This window comes from Archocentrus centrarchus, chromosome 16 (assembly GCF_007364275.1).
Source record: "Archocentrus centrarchus isolate MPI-CPG fArcCen1 chromosome 16, fArcCen1, whole genome shotgun sequence".
In the NCBI taxonomy this organism is placed as follows: Eukaryota; Metazoa; Chordata; class Actinopteri; order Cichliformes; family Cichlidae; genus Archocentrus; species Archocentrus centrarchus.
Window position 1 is genome coordinate 11,999,367 of NC_044361.1, and position 21,085 is coordinate 12,020,451.

Genomic DNA, 21,085 nt, shown 5'->3' on the forward strand with positions numbered 1-21,085 from the left:
TTGGAGTCACATGGCTGCAGGGTGTTCGTGTCCATCAGCATGCTTGAAAGTGTGAAAACACTGCATCACACAGTGCGAGGCAGGTTACAGATTCATCTTTTATTACGAATTTCCAGACAGGTCTCTTTCACATCCAGGAATCCAGATGTGGTGTTTGATATGAAGCAAGGGACTTAAGTCTTTAATCAATCATAATGATATTAATAAGGAACTTAACTAACCTGGCGTCTTCATATAGACTTGGAAGGAGTGTAGGGGTGAGAGTCATGCAGAGTTCAACAGGACAGATGGGCGAAAGGTGCAGAGTGTTTCCAGATCATATCCTAAGCACTATCAGTGTGTCTTTTTGACCAGCTGCAGGAGCAGGAAGGACGTTATCAAATCACACGTCCCAATTTCTTGAAATAATGAACTTTTTAAATAATAGGATGGCAGAAGAATCAATTTAATGTGATGTTAAAAATGTTCACCCAAACTACTGCAAACAGCAGTATCTCTCTATTACAAATGAAAACTTCAGTCATTCCAGTATACTCAGATATTTTGCTGCTACAACTTGATTTGATCTGTTACCTAATATTAGCAAAGATTGTGATAACATTTTAGGACTTTAATCCACCTGTGCTGTTATTGTAGCTTCGCATTTTCTTCAGCTTGAGGTTTTTGGTGCAGCGCCATATACTGTACCACTTTGCAAATAAGTTCACATAGTGACTGCCAGAAACCTCCAGCAACCACTCAACAACTGGTCAGTGAATGCACATTTTTCACATAACTGCTTTATGCCAAGCGGTCTGTAGACCTGGCTTCATGCTATACTAGAGAAAAGCAGCAGTTGGAGGCCGCCGCGTGACCAAAATGATTGCAACCATGTGCAATGAACTTGCAATCTCGTTGCCTTTGAAATGGTTGCATTGAATACAGGAACCAGGTCTGCAACTACTTGCAGTCAGTTACTGTCTACAAAGTGACTTTGCTGCATCCAAATGATGCTAAAACTGCCTGCCAACAGTTTGCTATTAAATCTGTTTGGGATCATACAGCGATTAACTGTGATAAATTGGCCATCTACATACACGGAAATTCACATCTTACATTCAGAGTCTAGCCAGAATCTCATAGAAAAATTCAATGCAATCACCGGGCAAGCACCAAGTTTTCCTAATCTTTAAGAAGTTTTGTCCTATTTTTACTTTAGTGTGACTGAGCCATTATTTTTGTATAAAGACTGGAAACAGCTTGAATTTGAAAGCTGTAAAATGGCTAATAAACGCATAATGCTCACTAGGCTATTTAATGTGTTTTATCTTTTTTTTACGCATGCTGAACCTATGTGTGTACAACAAATACATTGTCCTTTTATGGGAAGTTTTAAGCTTACATATGTCTTGGCTGGGAGCAGTAATAGAGTAACCACTGGAGACTCTAGCATGTTAGTTCGCATGCATACGTTAACCCTACAAATATCAATCTCCTTATTTAACTCAGCAAAAAACAAACAGAAAAAAATGCTAAAATGTCAAACTATTCCTTCCATTTACTTTGCATCAGGGTTCTGTGGCTGTCCAACAAGTCAAATCTAATTTTCTCACCTGCATGGCACTGTGGCTCGACCTGTTGAGTCACACCAAATTAAATTAGCTTGACTTTTTGTTTTACTATGCACTAAAAAGTGTTGCTTTCGTGTTGCCATTTTTCCACTTGCCTGTTTGAACCATAGCTGCCTGTTTTACCCATTCGCCACTACATTAACAACCACCCTTTTAAGTCAGGGTTCAAATCCCCGAGCTGCCTGCCTCGCCCAGTGGAGCTGTGTCACAGGAACACTTTGGCTGGGCTAATATGTCTGACAGCAAATGTGTTTGCTCAGTCTCATGCTGCAAAATCATTATAAGCAGCAGGACTGTCCCAAATTATAAACATGTGCTTACAGTGTGATCTGTTAAAGTAAACTGGGGGGAAAAAAACATAGATCCTAAAACCTGACTATTTCCAGCTGGAACAGAGTCAGAGGCAAGTCCAATATATTTTCTGCTAAATTGGAACAGAAATGCGCCTTCAGCACACAGGCCCAATGTACCCCCCTCTTTTACCCCTTCTGCTTTTTCTCCGCAATTTTTGAGCTTAGTGTGACTTCCAAATTCATGACAAATAAAGTCACGGGCCTGAAAAGCAGGCGGTTTGATGTCATTTTCCATGCTTGAACAATGTTGAGACATTACAATGGCTGGTGAAGTGTGGGTGCGAGGGCTGACACTGTTACAGCTACAGAGCGTAATCCTGGATAGTTTGGTGGTTTGAAGAGATCCAGAAAGTGGCTGTTTTGCTCCTTCTGGTTCGATCTGCCGCCAGTCAGCTGGAGGCTGCAGCGCAGTGCTGTCCTGTATATGCCCTTTCTCTCTCCCAAGCTTTCTCTTTTTCCTCTTAAGTGGAGCAGCAGTAAGCTTATACCAGCATTTAAGGGGAACAAGTGAGGTAGACAATAAACAATAATAGTCCCAGTGCCACGAGGAAAGCGTATAATTCTGTTGGTGAATGTGGTGCTTTCCACATGAGAGTGCAAGTCTTCATGACCTGCTGCTGCTCCAAAAGCTGAGGTTTTCCATCGCTGCCTCTTCACCATGTGACATTTATGGATAATATGGATAAAGCGAGTGACTTTTTTTGTCATGTTACTGGATGATATCAAGCTTTCTCATATATATATCTGTATATGTGTTGCACTGCAAAGTGACTTTTCCAAATAATGGACAGTGTGCCTGCTGGATAGCTGCATTCACAGTCTGCATTATTAGATTTACATACCACGGGCCCTTGGAGAAATGAAGGAGAAGTGTGAGAGAATAGAACGAGTTGTGTTTTAATATAAGCGCCAGTCTTCATTTTTTGAGTTTGGAATTCACTGCTGCGTTGATATTGACACAAGTCTGCAATGTTGCTACGTCACCTCAGCAGTTAATTGGGACATACTCTTAGCCCACGGTCTGGTTTTCTATTTAGCGTTGGGTTAAAATGACAGTTGTCAAGGTAAATGCATAAAACATAAATACAAGGATGCAAAAAAAATTTGATGCTAAAAAATATCTCTTGCATGTTTAAGGGCCTGAAAACAGTTACAAAGAATCAGTCTTCATCAGCAACAACTCTTAAGATTCTTTATCAAAATCAGCTTTCAAAAGATCTACACCAGTAAAGTCTCATGAAGAAATATCTTTTTCTCAATGATGTTCATGGCTCTAGAAGAAACACAAAAATTATATGCAATTTACCTTGTTAGGGTTTTGGGTTGCAGAAAGTTGGAATGGGTCAATGTGAATGATCTCATGGGTAACCGTAGGTGAGTGCAAGGCAGGAAGTTAGCCGACCGTGGGTGGAACCATGTGGTATATGCTGAGGGTTTTGGCAGCCATGAGCACAATCTGTCATGCTGGCTTTGGACTCATAAAAATCTACCTGAGATGGAGTTTGGGTTTCTGCTTGATCTAAAAGCAGATCTAATTGCTCTTGAGCTGCATGCAGTCGAACCTCCCAGCAGGGCTATGGCTGTAGAGCAGAAGCTGCCGGGCTCCAAACATGCTGTCATTCCTTCTGTCGTGTCTCTGACTGTTGCTCAGCAAACACTTAACCTGAACAGCATAAATACTTAATAGCAGGTTTACAAGTCATGTTGTCTTGCAGGCTTGACCATTTGATTGGCATAGCTCTGACTCTTGGGTGCTATACCAATTAAATATGTGGGTAGCATCCTTGAGAAGATGGTGGATTAAGTCAAGAAACAGTCACTTGCACTTGTTAGTGTTTCTTATATCCTTTTTTCTACTATTTTGTTACAGCCAAATTAGCTGTATGGGATCTTAATGAAGGGTGAACTTTAACTTTTGACTTCCTTGTCTTTGATATGAGATTTAAAAGATTCATTTGACAGATTTAAGAGCACGTTGACAGTCCTGCTAATGTTAGCCAAACATGTAAACTTATATTACAGGAGCTGTCATCTCCACCCTTCCCTTTCATTGTAACCAACTATTATAGGCATTTTCATAGCATTGTGTTTTGTGTGAGAAGTTAGTCACTTCTCATTTGCAGAAGGTTGATGTCAAAGTAATGCAATTCAAGGGAATCCAGAATAACTCACTGCCTTTGTCCCTCTCAGAGACCTTTAAACTAACCACTGTTGATCTAAAATGAAACAGGTGTTGGAACTGTGTGGCATATTTCTTCCATCAAATATAATTTCAGTAATGGTGATGTTACATTTTCATAATATAAGAGAAAGTTTCCAAACCGGCTGCCATCTCAGTCTAGAGAAGCCAGCCCACAAAAAGCCAGGTGCAGCCAGGTTTTTGGATGGCTGTAGTAAAGGGAAAGCATCTGTCATCCTTTTTTTTTTTTTTTTAAATCTTTATTTTACCAGGTAAAATATTTAACAGCTAGTTCTCATTTACAAGCATGACCTGGCCAAGAAGCCCCAGTAGAAACAAATCCATGACACATAGGTACACATAAACATATAATCGTACCAAGGATTCAGTAGAAATCACAGATTAACATGGAGCAAGTATGTTAATCATGAGAACAAAATAAGCACAAGTAGATGTAGTGAAACCAGTTATGGAGCTGCCAGGTATGAAGGGAGGGCCAGCCCACCAGTTTATAGAGGCCACAGTGATGAGTGTGGAAAGGTGCATTAGTGGCAAAGTGGATGGCTGAGTGATGAAGAGTGTCCAGTTTTCTAGGTATTTCTGCATTGTATTTTTGTATTGTAAGATTTTCCAAAGCTGTCCCATTGGGAAAGCTGATCCTGGGGGGGGCTGGAGGCCTCTTTGTTTTTTTTTTTGTCCAAAGATGTCTAAAGATTTGGTCTTATTGGTGTAAGGTTGTGAAAGGAGGTGAGGCTGAGTTGAAGAGTAGATGCTGCAGAATGGAGTGACGGACCAGCTGAATATAGGATGGTGTCATCAGCATACAGATGGATTTGGAAACTGCCATTAACTTTGGCTAGATCATTAATGTAGATGAAAAACAAGGTTGGTCCCAAGATGGAGCCCTGAGGCACACCTTTGGAGATAGTTAATGGTTCTGACAAGCTGTTTTCTGTTTTCAGCTGCTGGACACGGTCAGTTAGATATCTGGCAAACAAGTCACAGCAGGTGGTGGACAGACCAATGCCAGAAAGCCGACATAAGAGGATCCTATGATTGACTAAATCAAAGGCTTTGGCAAGGTCAATGAAGACAGCAATGCAGATCTTCTTGCTGTCTAATGCTGTAATAACGTCATTGAGGACCTTCATGATGGTGGTCATACATCCACCATCATGAAGGTCCCTGATGACGTTGTCTATGAGCCAGCGGCACACCATTGCTCAAATGCTGGGAATTGGTATGATCCCTTGTATCCAAAATTTCCCCAGTAGATTGGAAAGTACACTTTCTGATTAGGGTTAAATAAGGTTTAGGCCAGTCTTGCACTCCTAAGCTACATCTGTAGCTGTAGCTAACAGCCAGTTAACTTACTCTAGTGTAAATACTGAGGCACAGGGAAACAGCTAACCATAATCGGTCCAAAGGTTACAAATTTGCCTATATGGCCCTCTAAATACTAATTAAAATGTCATGTACTGTCTGTAAACTTTGGCCAGTTGTAATGAGGAAAGTTAAATTTTGTTAAGCTAACAGGCTTCTGCTTTATACTTGCACCAGATGTAATCTTTCCAAAATGCCTACGTTTTCTTTTAAACATGTATGCTTTATGTAAATTTCCCTTTGTAAATGCAAATTAATTCAAGGTATTTTCTCTGGCCTCACCAGGGTTTAGCTGTCACAGTATATTTCTGAAGGCTGAGGAGGACAATATGTGAGGGGCCCTTCATGTGGTTCCTATACGAGAACAGCAGATTTGTACAGTGCTCTGCCTTGTAGACATGACACATTGAGGCACTTATTAAGTCTTTGTGTTAAAATGTCCTTGTGGAGGCTTTTTCAGTGGCATTTGTAAGGATTCAGGTTTTTGTAAATACAGTACATGAGGCCCAGAGGGATCTTCTCTCTGCTGTCAGAAGTGGAAACTGCGGATTTGTTTTGTTTCACGCAATAAGCACTTTGTGGTTGAAACCATAAACGACATCACTTTATCATGTGGCACTTTTAATGATGTGCAGTGCTTTCCCTAGTCTCAAAATACTTATGTTGTATGTAAGTATAGCATTAAACCTGGTATCCACAATCACAAACTGACCACCCTGTCCATTTGTTTTATACCTGTGGTTTCAACATGACGGACAGAAGAAGAGCCTGGGCATGATGAGATTTCTGGGGAAAAAGAACATGGAACATGTGTCAGAACGAACACAGCATTCAGATAGAATGGGTTCAAGTGGACCTGGTGTCTGAGAATAAGACACAACGGACAAAAAAAAGACCACATCTACAATTTGGAACATATTCCCCAGCAAGCTAACTATACAGCTTTATATTCCTCCCAAATTAGGTTAAGCTGCTACAATATTTAGAGACTACTCAAAAAAAATCTGATTCATACAATTGAATGTTTTCCTTAAGAATGGATGAAACCTGCTGGCAGTCAACAGATTGATGTAAAGTGCACTAGACATTATGCCGGTAGTGTGGGACGTGAGTTGGACAGCGCTGCTCCAGACACTGTGAATTGTGGCCTCCTTCCTGACATACCTGTGGCCTAAACCTCCAAACCTTTCCACAGACACATACACATACAAGCTAATCTCCCAAGATCAGCACCAAAAGAGTTTTTCTCCACCGCTTTCAGCCTTTCCTTCCCTACTTTTCCCGCCAGTCGTACGGTAACCCCAGGACATGGGAAATGCTGCATTCAAACAGCCTGTTGTTGCGTTGTCTTCATTCAGCGTCCCTCGCGAGATTAGCAACAAGCTAAAATGTTGGACAACAAAGAATGAGCGGGAACTTTGAGTCAGACTCATCAAGATCCCTTTCAGTGACTATAATTTCCCTGTTGATTGACTGGCCACAGGTCTATGATCACTGCCGACCCCGATAGTGTTTTTCTTTCATTCTTGTTAGGATAGTTTTGTTAGCATACTGTTAACAAGGTTGAGGCTGCTTGAAACGCACTACAGAAATAAACTTTTCCAGCCTGGTTTTCCTTTGCCAAGTTGGCTTTCCTTTTCTGTCAGTGCTGTGCTCAAATTTAGCAAGGGCAGGCGGGAGTACATGTGACTGACTTAATGCGAATGTCAGTTTGCTGCAAACACACCCAGACTGTGTATTCTACAGGAGTATATGGTTAACTATTGAGGTTTGGTCTAATGATGCAGTTTAGTCTTACAGAATGGAAGGATTGACAGAATGAAATATGAGATCTATGTGGGAGCAATACTGGTGATGGTGGTGCTACCTGACGAGAAATAGAAGCCAGCTTTAAGATTTAAGTGCCTGTAAAGTCAGAAAAACACAACATTTATCCAGCTGTACTAGATGATAGGTAAGACGCACCTGTATCCACCAGATGACTTTGAGGAGACTGTATTGAACCTGCATTGGCACAACTGAAATAAAAGATTAATAATATCATAGACACTGGACTGACAGTTGAACATAAGACACGATTTTCCATCTGAGAATTCAAAGCACCAACGCTAGTTATAATTTAGGGGTTTCATTCATGTTTTACTGAACAAGTGCCGACTGGAGATGAACCATCCCCAGCCTGTATGATGAATAGACTTGGAGCGCACATCCTGACGCTGCTGTGATCGATGGAGTGTCGCTGTAAACCTCATCCCTAAAGACCATCAGAGACACATTCTGATTAGCACTTAATCTTACTTCCATCCACTCTGGCTTCAGGAGAATGAGCACAGTTTGACAGAGCCAGCATACCTCTCTAAAGACTGTCTCCCAGCACTCCAACAAAAGAAATGAAAAAAGATGAGCCCAAGGCAGGCTCTGACATACGCTGACTGATTTTCACATGATTACAAACTGATGCTTGCAATGGGCCCACTTAGCGCTCACTTTAGTCTGGTTGAATCCCTTCAGAGAAATCTAATATGTGGATATATGGCCAGTAATGCAGATATGCTCTGTTTTGTCTCCCAGGCTTTGTCCAGCTTGCTGCAGTGTTTTATTAAGCATTGTGGTAGGTCGCACAGTCCCTGCTTGTGATATTCAAGACTTGGCTAAGATCAACTGAAGTGTCTCTCATTTGGAATCGCCCAAGGACATTTTCCTGTAAATGGGACGCTAAGGAGTTTACATTGAAAGTCACTTATTGTGGAAAGGACGGTCTTTTTACTGGCTCCTTTGTCTTCCGCAGGCAACTCGAGCCGAGGCTAGAGTCGCTGCGGTTCTGGGGGCTTTCATCGGCTGTCTCAACGCAATCGTTTAGGAGGCCAGCTCTGACCAGAATTAATGCAATATTCACATTCATAACCAATCAGCATTCAAATGCTGAAAGGCGAACCAGAGTTTGCATGAATGACAAATTGTTGAATTGGACGTATTTACTATGAATTGAAGGATATCCTGCTGATATATCTATTATGGTTGTTTTGGTTTTGCTCTTGTACTTAGGTATTATTTTAAAGGTCAGCCCTCCCACAGTTGAGTGTGTTGCCTCTTGTTCACCCTGTCCCTCTCACTGGGTGAAGTAACGGTCATCCGCAGATGAGTAATGATACAAGGATCTGAAGGAACTCTGCTTCTTTGTTACAAGTTCAGAAAAACAGCCATCTGAACCACCGTGGAAGTCGCATCTTCCAGCAGCCGTCAAACTTACAGAAGCACTAACCTCACATTCAACAATATCACACACACACACACACACACACACACACACACACACACACACACACACACACACACACACACACACACACACACACACACATACATCTGAAAATATGAATCCAGTTGTTTCTGATCATCATTAATTGATGGTGGTAAATTCACTGTTCATTAAGAGATCCATCACAAATGATATTGTTAAAGCTGACAATTTGAGAAAGTTCTTACAAAATATAACTGTGTCTTTTATCATGCATATTCTGTCTAACCGCATTTCCTGAATCCCCTTTTCCCCCTGTGTTTGTCCTTCCTGCAGCTAGCTATGGTGCGTACCCCATCTGTAAAGGCTGCTCAGTGTGCTCCAGGGATAACGGCTGTGTGAACTGCCAGCCCAAACTGTTCCTGTTTCTGCGGAGGGAGAGGATGAGGCAGTACGGGGAGTGTCTTCACGACTGTCCAGCCGGATACTACGGCATGCGCAGCCCCGAACTCAACATGTGTTCCAGTAAGATCCTATCAACCTTAACTTACTCAGCATCCCTCGTACACTCCACCTTTACTCCCCAAACTCTCTCTCCATCCTCTATTCCCCAGTCACACATACACCACCACCTCCCATTTTCCCACAGCACATGATTTAGTGTCAATTATTCAGAGGAGACACACATGCCTGGCAATTTGAATGAGTCATCTGTTCACACAGGTGGATGTAAGTAGTGAAGCCTTGTCTTAGCAGCACCTCTCTTGAGTCTCTCTGAAGGCATGAAATTGAGGCGCAAATACAACCAAAATGACAATTTGGCCAAGCCAGCTCCAGGGCCACATTAAACAGCAACACAATAAAACAGCTCTTTTGGAGATCCTAGTCAATATGGAGAAAGATGATTATATATTAGAATCAGGGAAGGAAACTTACTTGTTTTAACGACTGATTGCAGGGGCTTGTGGATTGAGGTTTTCATTAGACAGTGTAATTTCTTGGAAGTCAAAGAAATTTTTTGCCTTTGAACAGAAAGCAAACCACAATTGAAGTCTACAGATCACCCACCAACAACTGTACGCTGACTTAAAAAGTTTGATTAAGAAAAGCAAAGAATTAAGAGTGGCATTCACTCCTTAGATTAATGGTGTATTTATGAGAAAGGCAAGTATAATTCTAAACTTGACTCACTTTTATTTACTGTAAAATCATCTTAAATATTATGCTCAATATCACCACATTGTTAGGCATGTTAGTTTTGTGGACCACACTTTGGTCTTGCACGCACTGGATTACACTATTAACAATAACTCCAAACAATAACAGTGAATTTGGTCAATCAAACACCTCCTTCTCCTCTTCGTATTTCACCTTGATAACTTAACCTTCCCGAACATGGAATATGCCTGGAGAGAAATAGAGAACCTTTATAGGTGTTGGCTGAGTGTTTCATATAAAAACAGAGGAACTTAAACCCATTTGGTTCCAAAGCCAAGCTTCTGACAGGCGCACTAAAATGAAGTCCCAGATGAGGGTGTCTGTTGCCATTAACACGCAACCATAGGCCACCTAACTGCAAATATATGCAACGGCTCATTTTTATGTGAAAATAAAAGTATATTAAAGCCAAACTAGCCACTTTTCTATATAAAAGCCGTAGATGGCCTGTATAGAAAAGTGGAACATCAGAGCATGGTCATTTTTACCTGGTCAGGTGGTGATTTTTCATAAGTAGCTACCTCATTATTTTCATGTCAGTGCTTTGTTCAGAAATCAGTACTATACAGGGTTCCAACTATAAATTCATGAATGAACTTAAAACAAAAAAATTTCTCCAATTGACTGTCTACCGCGTGTACTACCAGGTCACATGCCAGTCAGTAGTATTCTTCGCTCTCATTGGTAGTTGCTTCAGTCGCTCATCTAAAAGCTGAGAAAAGTATATTGCTATTTCTATATGTGTGTGTTACAAGTCAATAGCAACATATTTAGTACAAAGCAGGTAAAAAAAAAAAAAAAAAAAAAAGCGTTTCCAACACCAAATGTCATAATTCCGTTTTACTGAACAAGGTCAATTAAGATTATCCGTGATGGGCTGTTTTTCCTTTTTGTAGGCTCTTTCTTTCATTCAGGATAATGAGACACAAAAAGGTTTGCAGAAATCTCTTGTAGCGCAGTTTTAAACATTACATGTCTCTTTTAGCAGACTGCTGGTATCAATTCGATAGCCACAAACAGACCCCTCGCTCTGTGCATGCTCATAGTTCATCAAATCTCCCACATTAGAGGCAAAGTCCTAAAGGCTCCAAAGTAATTTCATCCTATTTTCATTACTCAGAGAAAACTGGATGTGAAAGACATGTTATTTTTTGGGTTTAAGGAGGAAAAAAAAGTCTTTTAAAATGTTTTTTACTTTAACCCTGCTTTTCTAACTGAGCTATCCCCACACAGGGTGAGTTTTGACTTTAACCGATCCTGATGTGTGGGAAGTTAATCTGGATCACTCTCCATACAAACTACTCATAGAACAACATCTTGTATTGTCATGTAGCATCAGACCTCGGAGCGAGAACTACTTTGATGTGATAGCCGCTTCAGCCGTGGCTCTCTAATCCGGTTTCCGATTTGAGTCTCGCTCTCAGCTGCGCTGCGTGAGTCATTTTCACTCAACAGTTCACGTCTGACCTCAAATGGACATTTTATTGACTTGGAAGTTAATATTTGTGAGCTATTGCGTGCAGCTGGACGTAAATGACGATGAGGGGTTCTCCACCACTGTGCCCTGTTCCTTTGGTTTCCAAGGGGGCTTTTTAAACACGGCCTCTGAGATCACAGCTGCTTATTATTAAATTAGATTTGGTCTGTGCAGTCTTATCGCATTGAAGAACTTTTTGAGGACTGCCCTGGTAAAGGAATATCTTCTTTTTCTTCAAGCCAGCAAGAGGCTGATATGCTGGGGACACTCTCGCTAATATCTCACATTTACAGGGTTTCTGGTGGATCCACAGACATGTGATAGAGACTAATACAGTTAGCAAGGAAAGCCACACTGAGGGCTGTAGTTTTACTGGTAAGGCATCTAAGACGAGCACACAAAATTGCCTGTGTACTGTATGTTGTTTTCAATGGTGGGAAAATGTCATGGTTCAGACTGTAAATTTAGATGTCAGGTATACTTTCTCTGCTGTTAGGGGTCAAGCTCCTGGTCATAAATATAGAGCTGCATGACTCCAACTGTTAGTTGTAGATTCTCCAAATGCACTAAATGGTTGGTCTCTATTAGGGTCAGCTAGCTCATCTGGGAAGCAGGTTTTTTTTGTGGCTTTCTAACATGTCTTAATTCTTTGGGGGATGACATTCTCACCCAGCAGCCGTTCACTACAGATCATCTAGGTTCACGTGATTTGCATGTCTTTGGAATGTGATTGCCAATACAGTAGAAATCAAAAACAGTGATAATGTGGTCCTGCTAAAATCTAAGCCAACGGTAGTACTGTGATGTATGATGATTTAAACCTATATTGACTGCTGCTTCTAGTTACTAAACTTTTTTCTCAAGTTTCTCTGGATAACTTGAGAAACTGTGCCTCATATGATGAATTTTAAATGTAATGCTCACTTTTCTGGGGGTTTTCCCTTTCACTGCAGGGAAGATAGCAGCATAATTAGAGACAGAAACAATGGGAGCTCTACTTTCCGCAACATAACGTAACTGGAAGCCCATTTGCAGCTACACTTCAGCTGGATTCCAAAGAGGCTCGAGACATGGGAGCCACAGTGTTTACTACCATCACAGAGATGTAGATGGTTCGTCAGTAATGTCTTTTTTGTTGCATAATGTCTTCCTGCGTGACCATATTTTATGTTCTTGGACCTCTGCTTCCCTGGAACTCCTTTCAGCAGCTAATGAATGGGTTGATATGAGCCATAAACCATATGCTGTAACTCCACAGGGGTTCTTATCAGCTGCCCAGAACAGGCCCCACACCGGTGTCTGTGGGTGTCAGCCCACTGCTCTGCAGGGAAGATTTGTAGCAACGGTCACACAGTGCACTGCTTTATGTACAGCCAAATCTGCATGAATGTAGAGCAGTCATGGTCTCGCCAAAGTCACATTTCATATCACTTTGCTTTTAATATACATTCCTTAGCCAAAGCTTATTCTGTCATTTGGTATCACAAGTGAGCGCTCTTGCTGAAAGAATTATGAGCCGAAAGGCGACTATCAGAGCTGTCTTCTGTATGAGACAAAAGTGTTGAGAGGGTCAACATGAGTGCAAGGCTGTATTGAAGACTTCCTCCCTCGGGGTGTATTACAGACCCCCCACTGCTAGACATATTCTAGCTGCCAACGCGGTTGCCTCACCCCATTGCAGCAGCTTTAAGACCCCAGCTGTGTTCCCTGCCAACCACCAACCAGTCAAATCAAGGCCTGAGATTGCCAGTATCCTGGAAATGTGATTTAAAAATCGCCACTCAGTCAGTGCCAGCCTAATGTGGCCCTAGAGACTCCTCTTTCGGGAAGGGTTTTTTTTTTTTTGTTATGGGTCAATTGGACGTAACCTCCCCAAGATCATTTTAGTTTTAAAGTTCATTCAGGAATTTGTTGGGTTGGAGACGCGTCATGCATCACGACTGTCAAATATATGGGCACAAGTGTGCATTAAGGTACTAACGTGGGTTTTGCAGCCTTGTGCTGGCAACAGTGGCCACTTCTGAGTTTGTGGGTATTTCCATTGCAGTCTAACCAACAAAAAGACCAGTTGCTTTTGGCTTTTGAGCTTCACCAAGGGACATTTAATCATCACAGCTTTACTAACCGCACTTTCGGATTTGCCAGACAATACAATGGGCCTACCAAACCGAGCCCTGCTCCCAGGACCTTACAGCCAGACACAGAGTTGAATTGGGTTTGTTCTCAAAACACTCCATAATTATGCATGCCACAGTGTGAGTGGAAGGACTGTCTGTGCTTGACCACTGTCTGAAGCTTGAGCTGTCTGCGAGTGCATGCTGGAACAGGCTGAGAAGATTCAGAAGCCCAGTATGTCACAATATTGTTTTCTGGAGTGAGGAAGCTACGAGGACCCATTGACACAACTGTCATCCCGGATCTCTCTTTGGGAGATGCTGATTGACAGGAACATCACCTCTGCTCCACCTTGCTCTGCACCAGTGTGCAGAGGTGCAACCATGTGGAAAAAAAATAGCGTGGAGAAAGTTGGGAAGAACATGGCAGCTCTGGCCACTGCCGTGAACTCCTGCCATCCGCAGCCCCACACGACATGGCTGGGTGGCAGCGAGCAAGCCAAAGCATCCATGTCAGCCAAGCTAGGTCAGAGCTGTTCAGCTTAGCCTGGATGTGAAAGATGGAAAAATAGGGCTTGTTTTCCCCCTCACCCTGCCAGGCCTTTTTACGACATGGACACTCCTGCTGTGCATCATCAAGTCTGGTTAGTTTTGTAGAGGCGGCTCTCTTGGTCGACTGATGAGTGGCCTGACAACCCAACTCCAGCTCAGATATAAGCCTGTGAGGGACAATATGATTTAACACCCTCTCTCTGCACAGTGAGCATTCATGTCAATAAATGAAGTGATTACACATGGTGTTGTGAGCCTGTGGAGGAACAGCAGTTGAGTGAATCTGACATGAGGCTTCAAGTGTCCGTGATCAAATCAGTGGGTTCCCCATCCAGACCGCAGCTGAGGGACTTCCTTCTGCCAAGCATGTGCTATTAGATGACAAGTGACACTCGGTGACTCATCTCTAGGCTTCAAAAGCACTTGACACGCAAACCACGTACAATTTAAGTGCAAAATCAGATGAAAAAAAGTGCAGCAGTGACGTGTGTAACAGCGGTGACGCACTGACGACATCTCTTTAACTCGAGCGCCCTCAGCCACTTCACTGACTCAAAGCTGAAGTATGAGCCCCCCCCTTAGTGTTCATCATATAAGTCACAGCCAGAACCAGGCTGGGAGATAATGATGATAATAAGTTTAAGTCCCAGGAACACCGGGCCTTCACTGGGATCTGATGACCTCATTATTTCTCATTAGTCTCTCTGTGGCACCTAGATGAAGACTTTAAAGGTGGGCCAGAGGTTAATCCTGCAGGGAGAATGAACCCACTCCCCTGTATCTGTTTCTGGAGCTGCTGGACAAGTCGTCTCACTGCTGAGCTGCCTGGTGGTCAGTATAGAGGCTTCTCCAGTGTCTGAGATAGCCCACCCTGTTCCAGATAGCCTTTTGGCTGATAGCCAAACTGAATATCTGTTGCAGGGATCCCTTGCTACCCGCCCTTCTTGCTGATGACCTCTGACCCTCTGGAGCTGCAGTGATGTGTTGTCCACCTCATCCATTTCACAGTGTGACATTATTACTTATCTTCTATTTAGAAAACAAGATACACCGGTGTTTGAGCCTTTGCCTGACTACATCTGAAACCGAAACCAAGAGTGATGTTTTAATCAAAAAAATCTTGTCAAGTGCTTCTGCTGCAAGGACACAAACCTCTGCACATCTGGGTTTCTCATATTTACTGTCAATAACCAAGGATTGCACAACAACCCCAGTGCTTCAGAGTACTGCCAGATGTTCTTGTTCTCCCGCTCCCGCTTTTATTTTTTGGTTCGACAGCTAAAAGTCTCTCAGGTGATGACAGGCCTGGGAAGTGTGAAGGGTAAAAGACAGCTTTGTGCTTTCCAATTAGCTCTGTGATTTATTTGCTCGCTTCCTGTATTGGGCTTGTTCTGTATCAGACCCAAGTATAGCTGATTTAGCTTCATCCATACAGAGGCAGGTTACTTAAGAAGAACAGCAAAATGCATTTATACAGAACTACAGACCTGGTGAACTCCAGAAATCCACGATGAAGCTAGAAAACATGTAGATAAAATAATAATAATTAGATGATTGAACTATTAAAACAAAAGTGAGGAGAGAATGCAGGGAATGAGTGATTTATGGTGAGTGTACAGCTTTATTGTGGAATAGGTCTATCTCTAGCCATATCTTATTGGTATGTGTGTGTTTGTGCGTGTGTGTGTGTGTGTGTGTGTGTGTGTGTGTGTATCCATGGTTTGTTTAGACTGGTCGGGAAAGCGTGAGACCAGAGTGAGTGGGCAGAGGCCATACTTTAGGGTTCAAAGTGGAGCGGGAGGGACCCCCTTGTTTTGGAGGAATGTCGAGGAGGAGGCCTGATGGTTAGCTGGAGATGGTGTAATTAAGGGGTGTGATTGTGAGAACCTTCCCATCCCTGGGCCCTGCAAGGGTCACAGATAAAAGAGCAGCCCTCAGACTCCACCGCTCACACATGTGAAAAAGCACGTAAGCGAATGTATCTCCATACAGGACACAATCAGTGGAGCAGACAACACCCTACCTAGGACCCCCACCCCACCCCACCTCTCCAAGCTGAGGTAGATGGTGCTTGTAGGTTATAGATTTTGGTTTCCTGACACTTGGAGCTTATTGGGCAAAAGGGCCACATAGTGTTTCTGAGTAGCGACATAAATTAAACAGCCCCGGGAGGCTCCTTCTAATCATGTGGGCCTGTGCGTCGCCCCGTTGGTGTGGTTGTTGTAATTTGGTTCTGCCTGACATGCTATTTGCAGAGCGCTTGATGACACATTGCTGTGCCTTTCTTTGCAAGCGCGGCACAGGGTGTCATGTGCAGTACCAGGGTGTGGCGTGGGAGGATAAGTGTGCTGTTGGGTTTGCTGACTAAAGCATTCGGCATATATTTGACGATGTGATACAAAATGCTGTCGTCTCCGTCCCACCTTCCGCTCAAAAACCCACGTCCACCTTTTTATATTGCAGCTAAAGCATCCACACAGAGTTCTCTGGCTTTGTGATCACTATTTAATGAAAACCCAACTTCCAAATAATGTGTGAAGCGATACGACAGCATATTAGGGACACAGCTCAGAGCTCCGGTGGGATGTGTTGTTCCTGTTGCAGCACGCCATTAGTTGAAAACATGTGCGCTCATGTGCTGAATGTCTGTTCGTCCTGTTGAAAGAGGTCAGCATGACATAATTCCTCATCTTCTCTGCTGCTGGGGTTTTCACACTGTTTACTTGCTCACTGCGAAACAAGAACATGAAGGTGAAAACAAATCGATGTCAGGCAAAACAAGTCTTCTGATATACACTGGAGCAACATAGAGAAAAGATTCACAAAGCATTATCTGCTTTTTTTTTTTTGTGGGAGAGACACTATAATTCCTTCAAGGCCTCCCCTTTTCCCCAAAACCCCTTAGCTCTCGATCAGCTCCAGATGAGAGGGTTGCTGATGACTCTCCTCTTTCTTTGCTTCTCCCTCCAGGGTGCAGGATAGAGAACTGCGAGTCCTGCTTCAGTAAAGACTTCTGCACCAAGTGCAAGTCGGGTTTTTACCTACACAAAGGGCGCTGCTTTGATAAGTGCCCCGAGGGCTTTGCCCCGCTGGAAGATACCATGGAGTGTGGAGGTATGTGAAGCACAACAAATATGTCGGAAAAAATGTGAATGCCAGCTTCTCTTTTACACCTTTCTTTACCTGTAAACAGTATTCCATAACTGTTGGGCCGCTTATTTAAGAAAAAAAAAAGAAAAAAAGGGGACCACACACAAAGAAGTTATAGCATCCCAGTGCAGGACCTTCAACTTGCATTAGTGTTGACCCTGGGGTCTCTAAGTCGATCCCTAATAACACTATGGTTTTACTTTTTCTGTCTTTCTCTGCAGAAGGGTGTGAGGTGGGTCAGTGGAGCGAATGGGGAGCCTGCACCAGGAGAAACAAAACCTGTGGCTTTAAGTGGGGTCTGGAGACCCGAACGCGGCACATTGTAAAGAAACCACCCAAGGACACAATACCCTGTCCCACCATCGCTGAGTCCAGGATGTGCAAAATGGCCAAGCGGCACTGCAGGAATGGTGAGGATGTTATACAGCCATATGTTAAGCTGTGTGTGAGAAAGACCTTCTGTCAGTCAGTCCCGATTTCATCCACGTTCACTTTAAAGTTTACTCTACTCTGGCGAATATTAAAGAAAACAGCCCACTTATCCCAAAGGAGAGCTCTTCCCCTGCTGTCAGCGTTCCACCTGTCTCATGTAACTCTTGTACTCAGCCTTGTTTTTTCAGCGTCTGTATTTTCGAGGTGCACTGTTGCGTTTCCTCGCATGAAATATCACTATTTTTCCATGGCGGCCTTAAACTAGCCTGCTCTTTTTCTGAGGTATATTTCCCGCCCCACTCTTCCATCTCCTCAGTGGAATTCTTCAAAGTACGAGCTGCAGGTTTCCTCAATGGCCGTCTCTGTTTCCTCCCGTCAACTTGAGAGATATTTGCGGTGCGCGCTGCATGCATGTCAGGCCATTAAATGAGAAGTCAAATCTGGAATTTCTCAGTGTGCAAATAGAACTAAAGGAAATATTTTTTTTCAAAAAGTAAACCATTTCTCTTAGACGGTCCAAAAACACCATTTGGGGTGATGGCCTCAGTTAGTAGTGCTTTTAAAATAAATGTCTTTTCCCTTAATGTACTTTTACGTCTCTCATAAACTTTGGATTAGAATAGGCCGAGTGTAAATATTTAATTCACCAAATAAGGAAGCAATTACAGTGGCAGATATCATTCAGTGTGTCAAAACACTGTTTAACAGAAAGAGGAAAATATTCTAACCTTGAGGATTTTTCTCCATTTTTGGCCTGGACTGTTGAATGGGAGGGTCATTTAGCGAAGTGGTGAAAGAGTAAATAAACTTGAAATAAACCCCAACAGTCTCTCATATTTCAGCAGCACCAAGGCAGTCGCTGCTGTCTGGGTTGGAAACTGTGATTCCATGGCACATTTAGTTCCTAAAGCACTCTGCTGTTTGTCAGGGAATTTCTCCCCAACCCCCGCGCACCTCTTCATGACTTTGCCGTGCCTGCTTGACCTTTTCCAGCAAACTTAATGACCTTCTTTAATTAAAATTTGGCATTTTTGCACATGGTTACTGACGTTAATTATCTCAAGCATGAAGTCAGTGATGGGAAGTTGTTGTTAACTATGAACTGAGTGCATAGCAGAAGCCTTTTTCTTCAGTCCTTTAGAAACCCGACAGCAGACTCCCCATGTCCATCTTAGTTAAAGGTACTGCTCCCTGGTGATGCAGTCTTTGTAAACCTCTCAGTACAGTTCCCTATCCAGTGACTTGAGTTACATCTCTAGTGGTTACAAACTGTGTGTAAAAGTGTCACTGTGTGTGCATCTTAGGACTCTCTGGGCTTGTGAAGTGCTGCGGTGACCCATTAAATACAGGCAAATTTCAGACTTAGGCATGTGTTGTTAATTCCTCACTGCCAGTGAAAAATCCCTTCTTGGCAAAGGACGGTGAAACGCAACACTCTACAGTTCAAATAAATACAATGTGAAAATGGAAGCTGCTAAAGTAAATGGGAGGAGAAGCACCGCGCAGATCCAGAAGTGTTGCATGGGAGCTCAACCGACTGACACTGTAAAATAATCACTTCCTATGAGTGAAATCCAAGCAGCAACTTCTGGGACTGAAAAATGAATCCAAAAACTGCAGTTCTTTGAGTGGGCACTTGAGGGTGGCTCCAAAAGCAAGTCAATCCCCGTAGCCTAACATGTTAAAATAACTTTACAACCAAAAAAATTAAATCTTTACAGCCTGGTACATAAAACATCTTTGGACTGTATATATTTAACTCAGTCTTTCAAACTATTTTTACTAGCATTAAATGCAGTTATTTGGCAAATACATTGCTCAAAAAATTAAGAGAGCACTCGATCATCACAGTGTAACACAAAGTTAGTTAAACTTCATGGATAAAAATCTATCCAGTTAGGAAGCATAAACCATTTTGAATCCATTTCATGCCTTGGTGCAATGAAATGATAACAGGTGCACTAGAGAGGCAACAACTAGACAACACCCAAAAAGGGAATGGTTTTGCAGGTAGTGGCCACAGACCACTGCTCTCTCCTTATCCTGCCTTAACTGTTTTTTCTTTAGTTCTACTTTTTGTTAGTATCCTTATCAGTACTTACGGCACAAGACAGTACCTGCAGTCCATCAGGGTGCACAGACAGTCCACTTCCTTCAGGAAAGCACATCCGCATGTGCCATTGCAAGAAGATTTACTGCATCTCTCAGCACTGTCTCAAAAGTTTGGAGAATACCAGGACACAGGCCATTACACAAGGAGAGCTGATCAGGACATCAACCCAACAGCAGGACCGGCATCTGCTCCTTTGTGTGAGGAGGAACATGAGGAGTGCTGCCAGAGCTCTATAAAATGACTTCTAGTGGGCTACTCATGTGCCTGTTTCTGACCAAACTGGCAGACTCCATGAGGGTGGTATAAGGGTCTGACATTCTCTAGTGGGACCGGTGCTCTCAGCCTAGCACCACGCAGCTCAATTGTCATTTGCCAGAGAACACCAGAACTGGGAGATCTGCCACTGGTGCTCGAAGTTGTAGGCATTATAATGTTTACTGCGGTATCTCCAGACTTATGCATGCCCGTTACATGTGCTCAGGCACGCACTGATCTTCTCTGATCTGATCAGTGGCAAACCTGCCAGTTCTAGTGTTGTCTAGCAAGTGGCAATCGAGCTGCACGCTGCTGGGCTGTGAACACAGAGCCCGCTGAAGGACGTCGGACCCTAATGCCACCCTCATGGAATCTGTCTCTGAAAGTTTAGTCAGAAACATGCACATGCTAGGCATTGCAATGCAGTAATCAATGTTTATTTCTACATAAAACGAATGAAGAAAAGTGTAACCTCCGTGTATTGATTTTATAGCAAGATTCATACATGATCACTTAGAAATCAAGAACATCTAAAAAGGAACATTTTTATCAGCTCTTCATCAGACACGAGTGTTTAGGATAATCAGAGGATCATATAAATGCAGACTGTAAAGATGCTATGGATTAAATGGAGACAGAAAATAAGAGGAAGCAGAATGAATCTATACGCTATTTATGGGGATGCTTATCTCATCACCCTGGCTTGCATTTCAACATAGCTACGTATTTAAATTACACTGGACATCACAGACAGATCCCTGTCTCCCAGCTTAGCCGAGATGCACACAGACGCGACATGAAAGATCTTCTTTCCCCTTCTGTGTCTGCAAAGATTTAATCCCCCTGCAAAACACACACAAGAAGAGAACGTAAAGCCCAGATAATGTCAAGAGGTGAGGCGTTTCCACGGCGAACATGATGTGTCGTGTAAACTGTGTCAGATGTGTTCTGCGCACGTTGCCGATTGGTGTAAACACCGTATATCATTCGCACTGCTGGGATCCATTTGTG

General features: G+C 42.8%; 1 protein-coding gene across 1 annotated transcript in view; it reads left to right on the plus strand.

Annotated features, from left to right (window-relative positions):
* Window positions 1-21,085, plus strand: part of rspo2 (R-spondin 2) — a 56,689-nt gene that overhangs the window by 18,450 nt on the left and 17,154 nt on the right. The window contains exons 3-5 of the mRNA XM_030749207.1: window positions 9,100-9,288; window positions 17,095-17,238; window positions 17,496-17,684. Coding sequence (XP_030605067.1) covers window positions 9,100-9,288; window positions 17,095-17,238; window positions 17,496-17,684 — 522 coding nt within the window. The remainder of the gene's footprint in view (window positions 1-9,099; window positions 9,289-17,094; window positions 17,239-17,495; window positions 17,685-21,085) is intronic.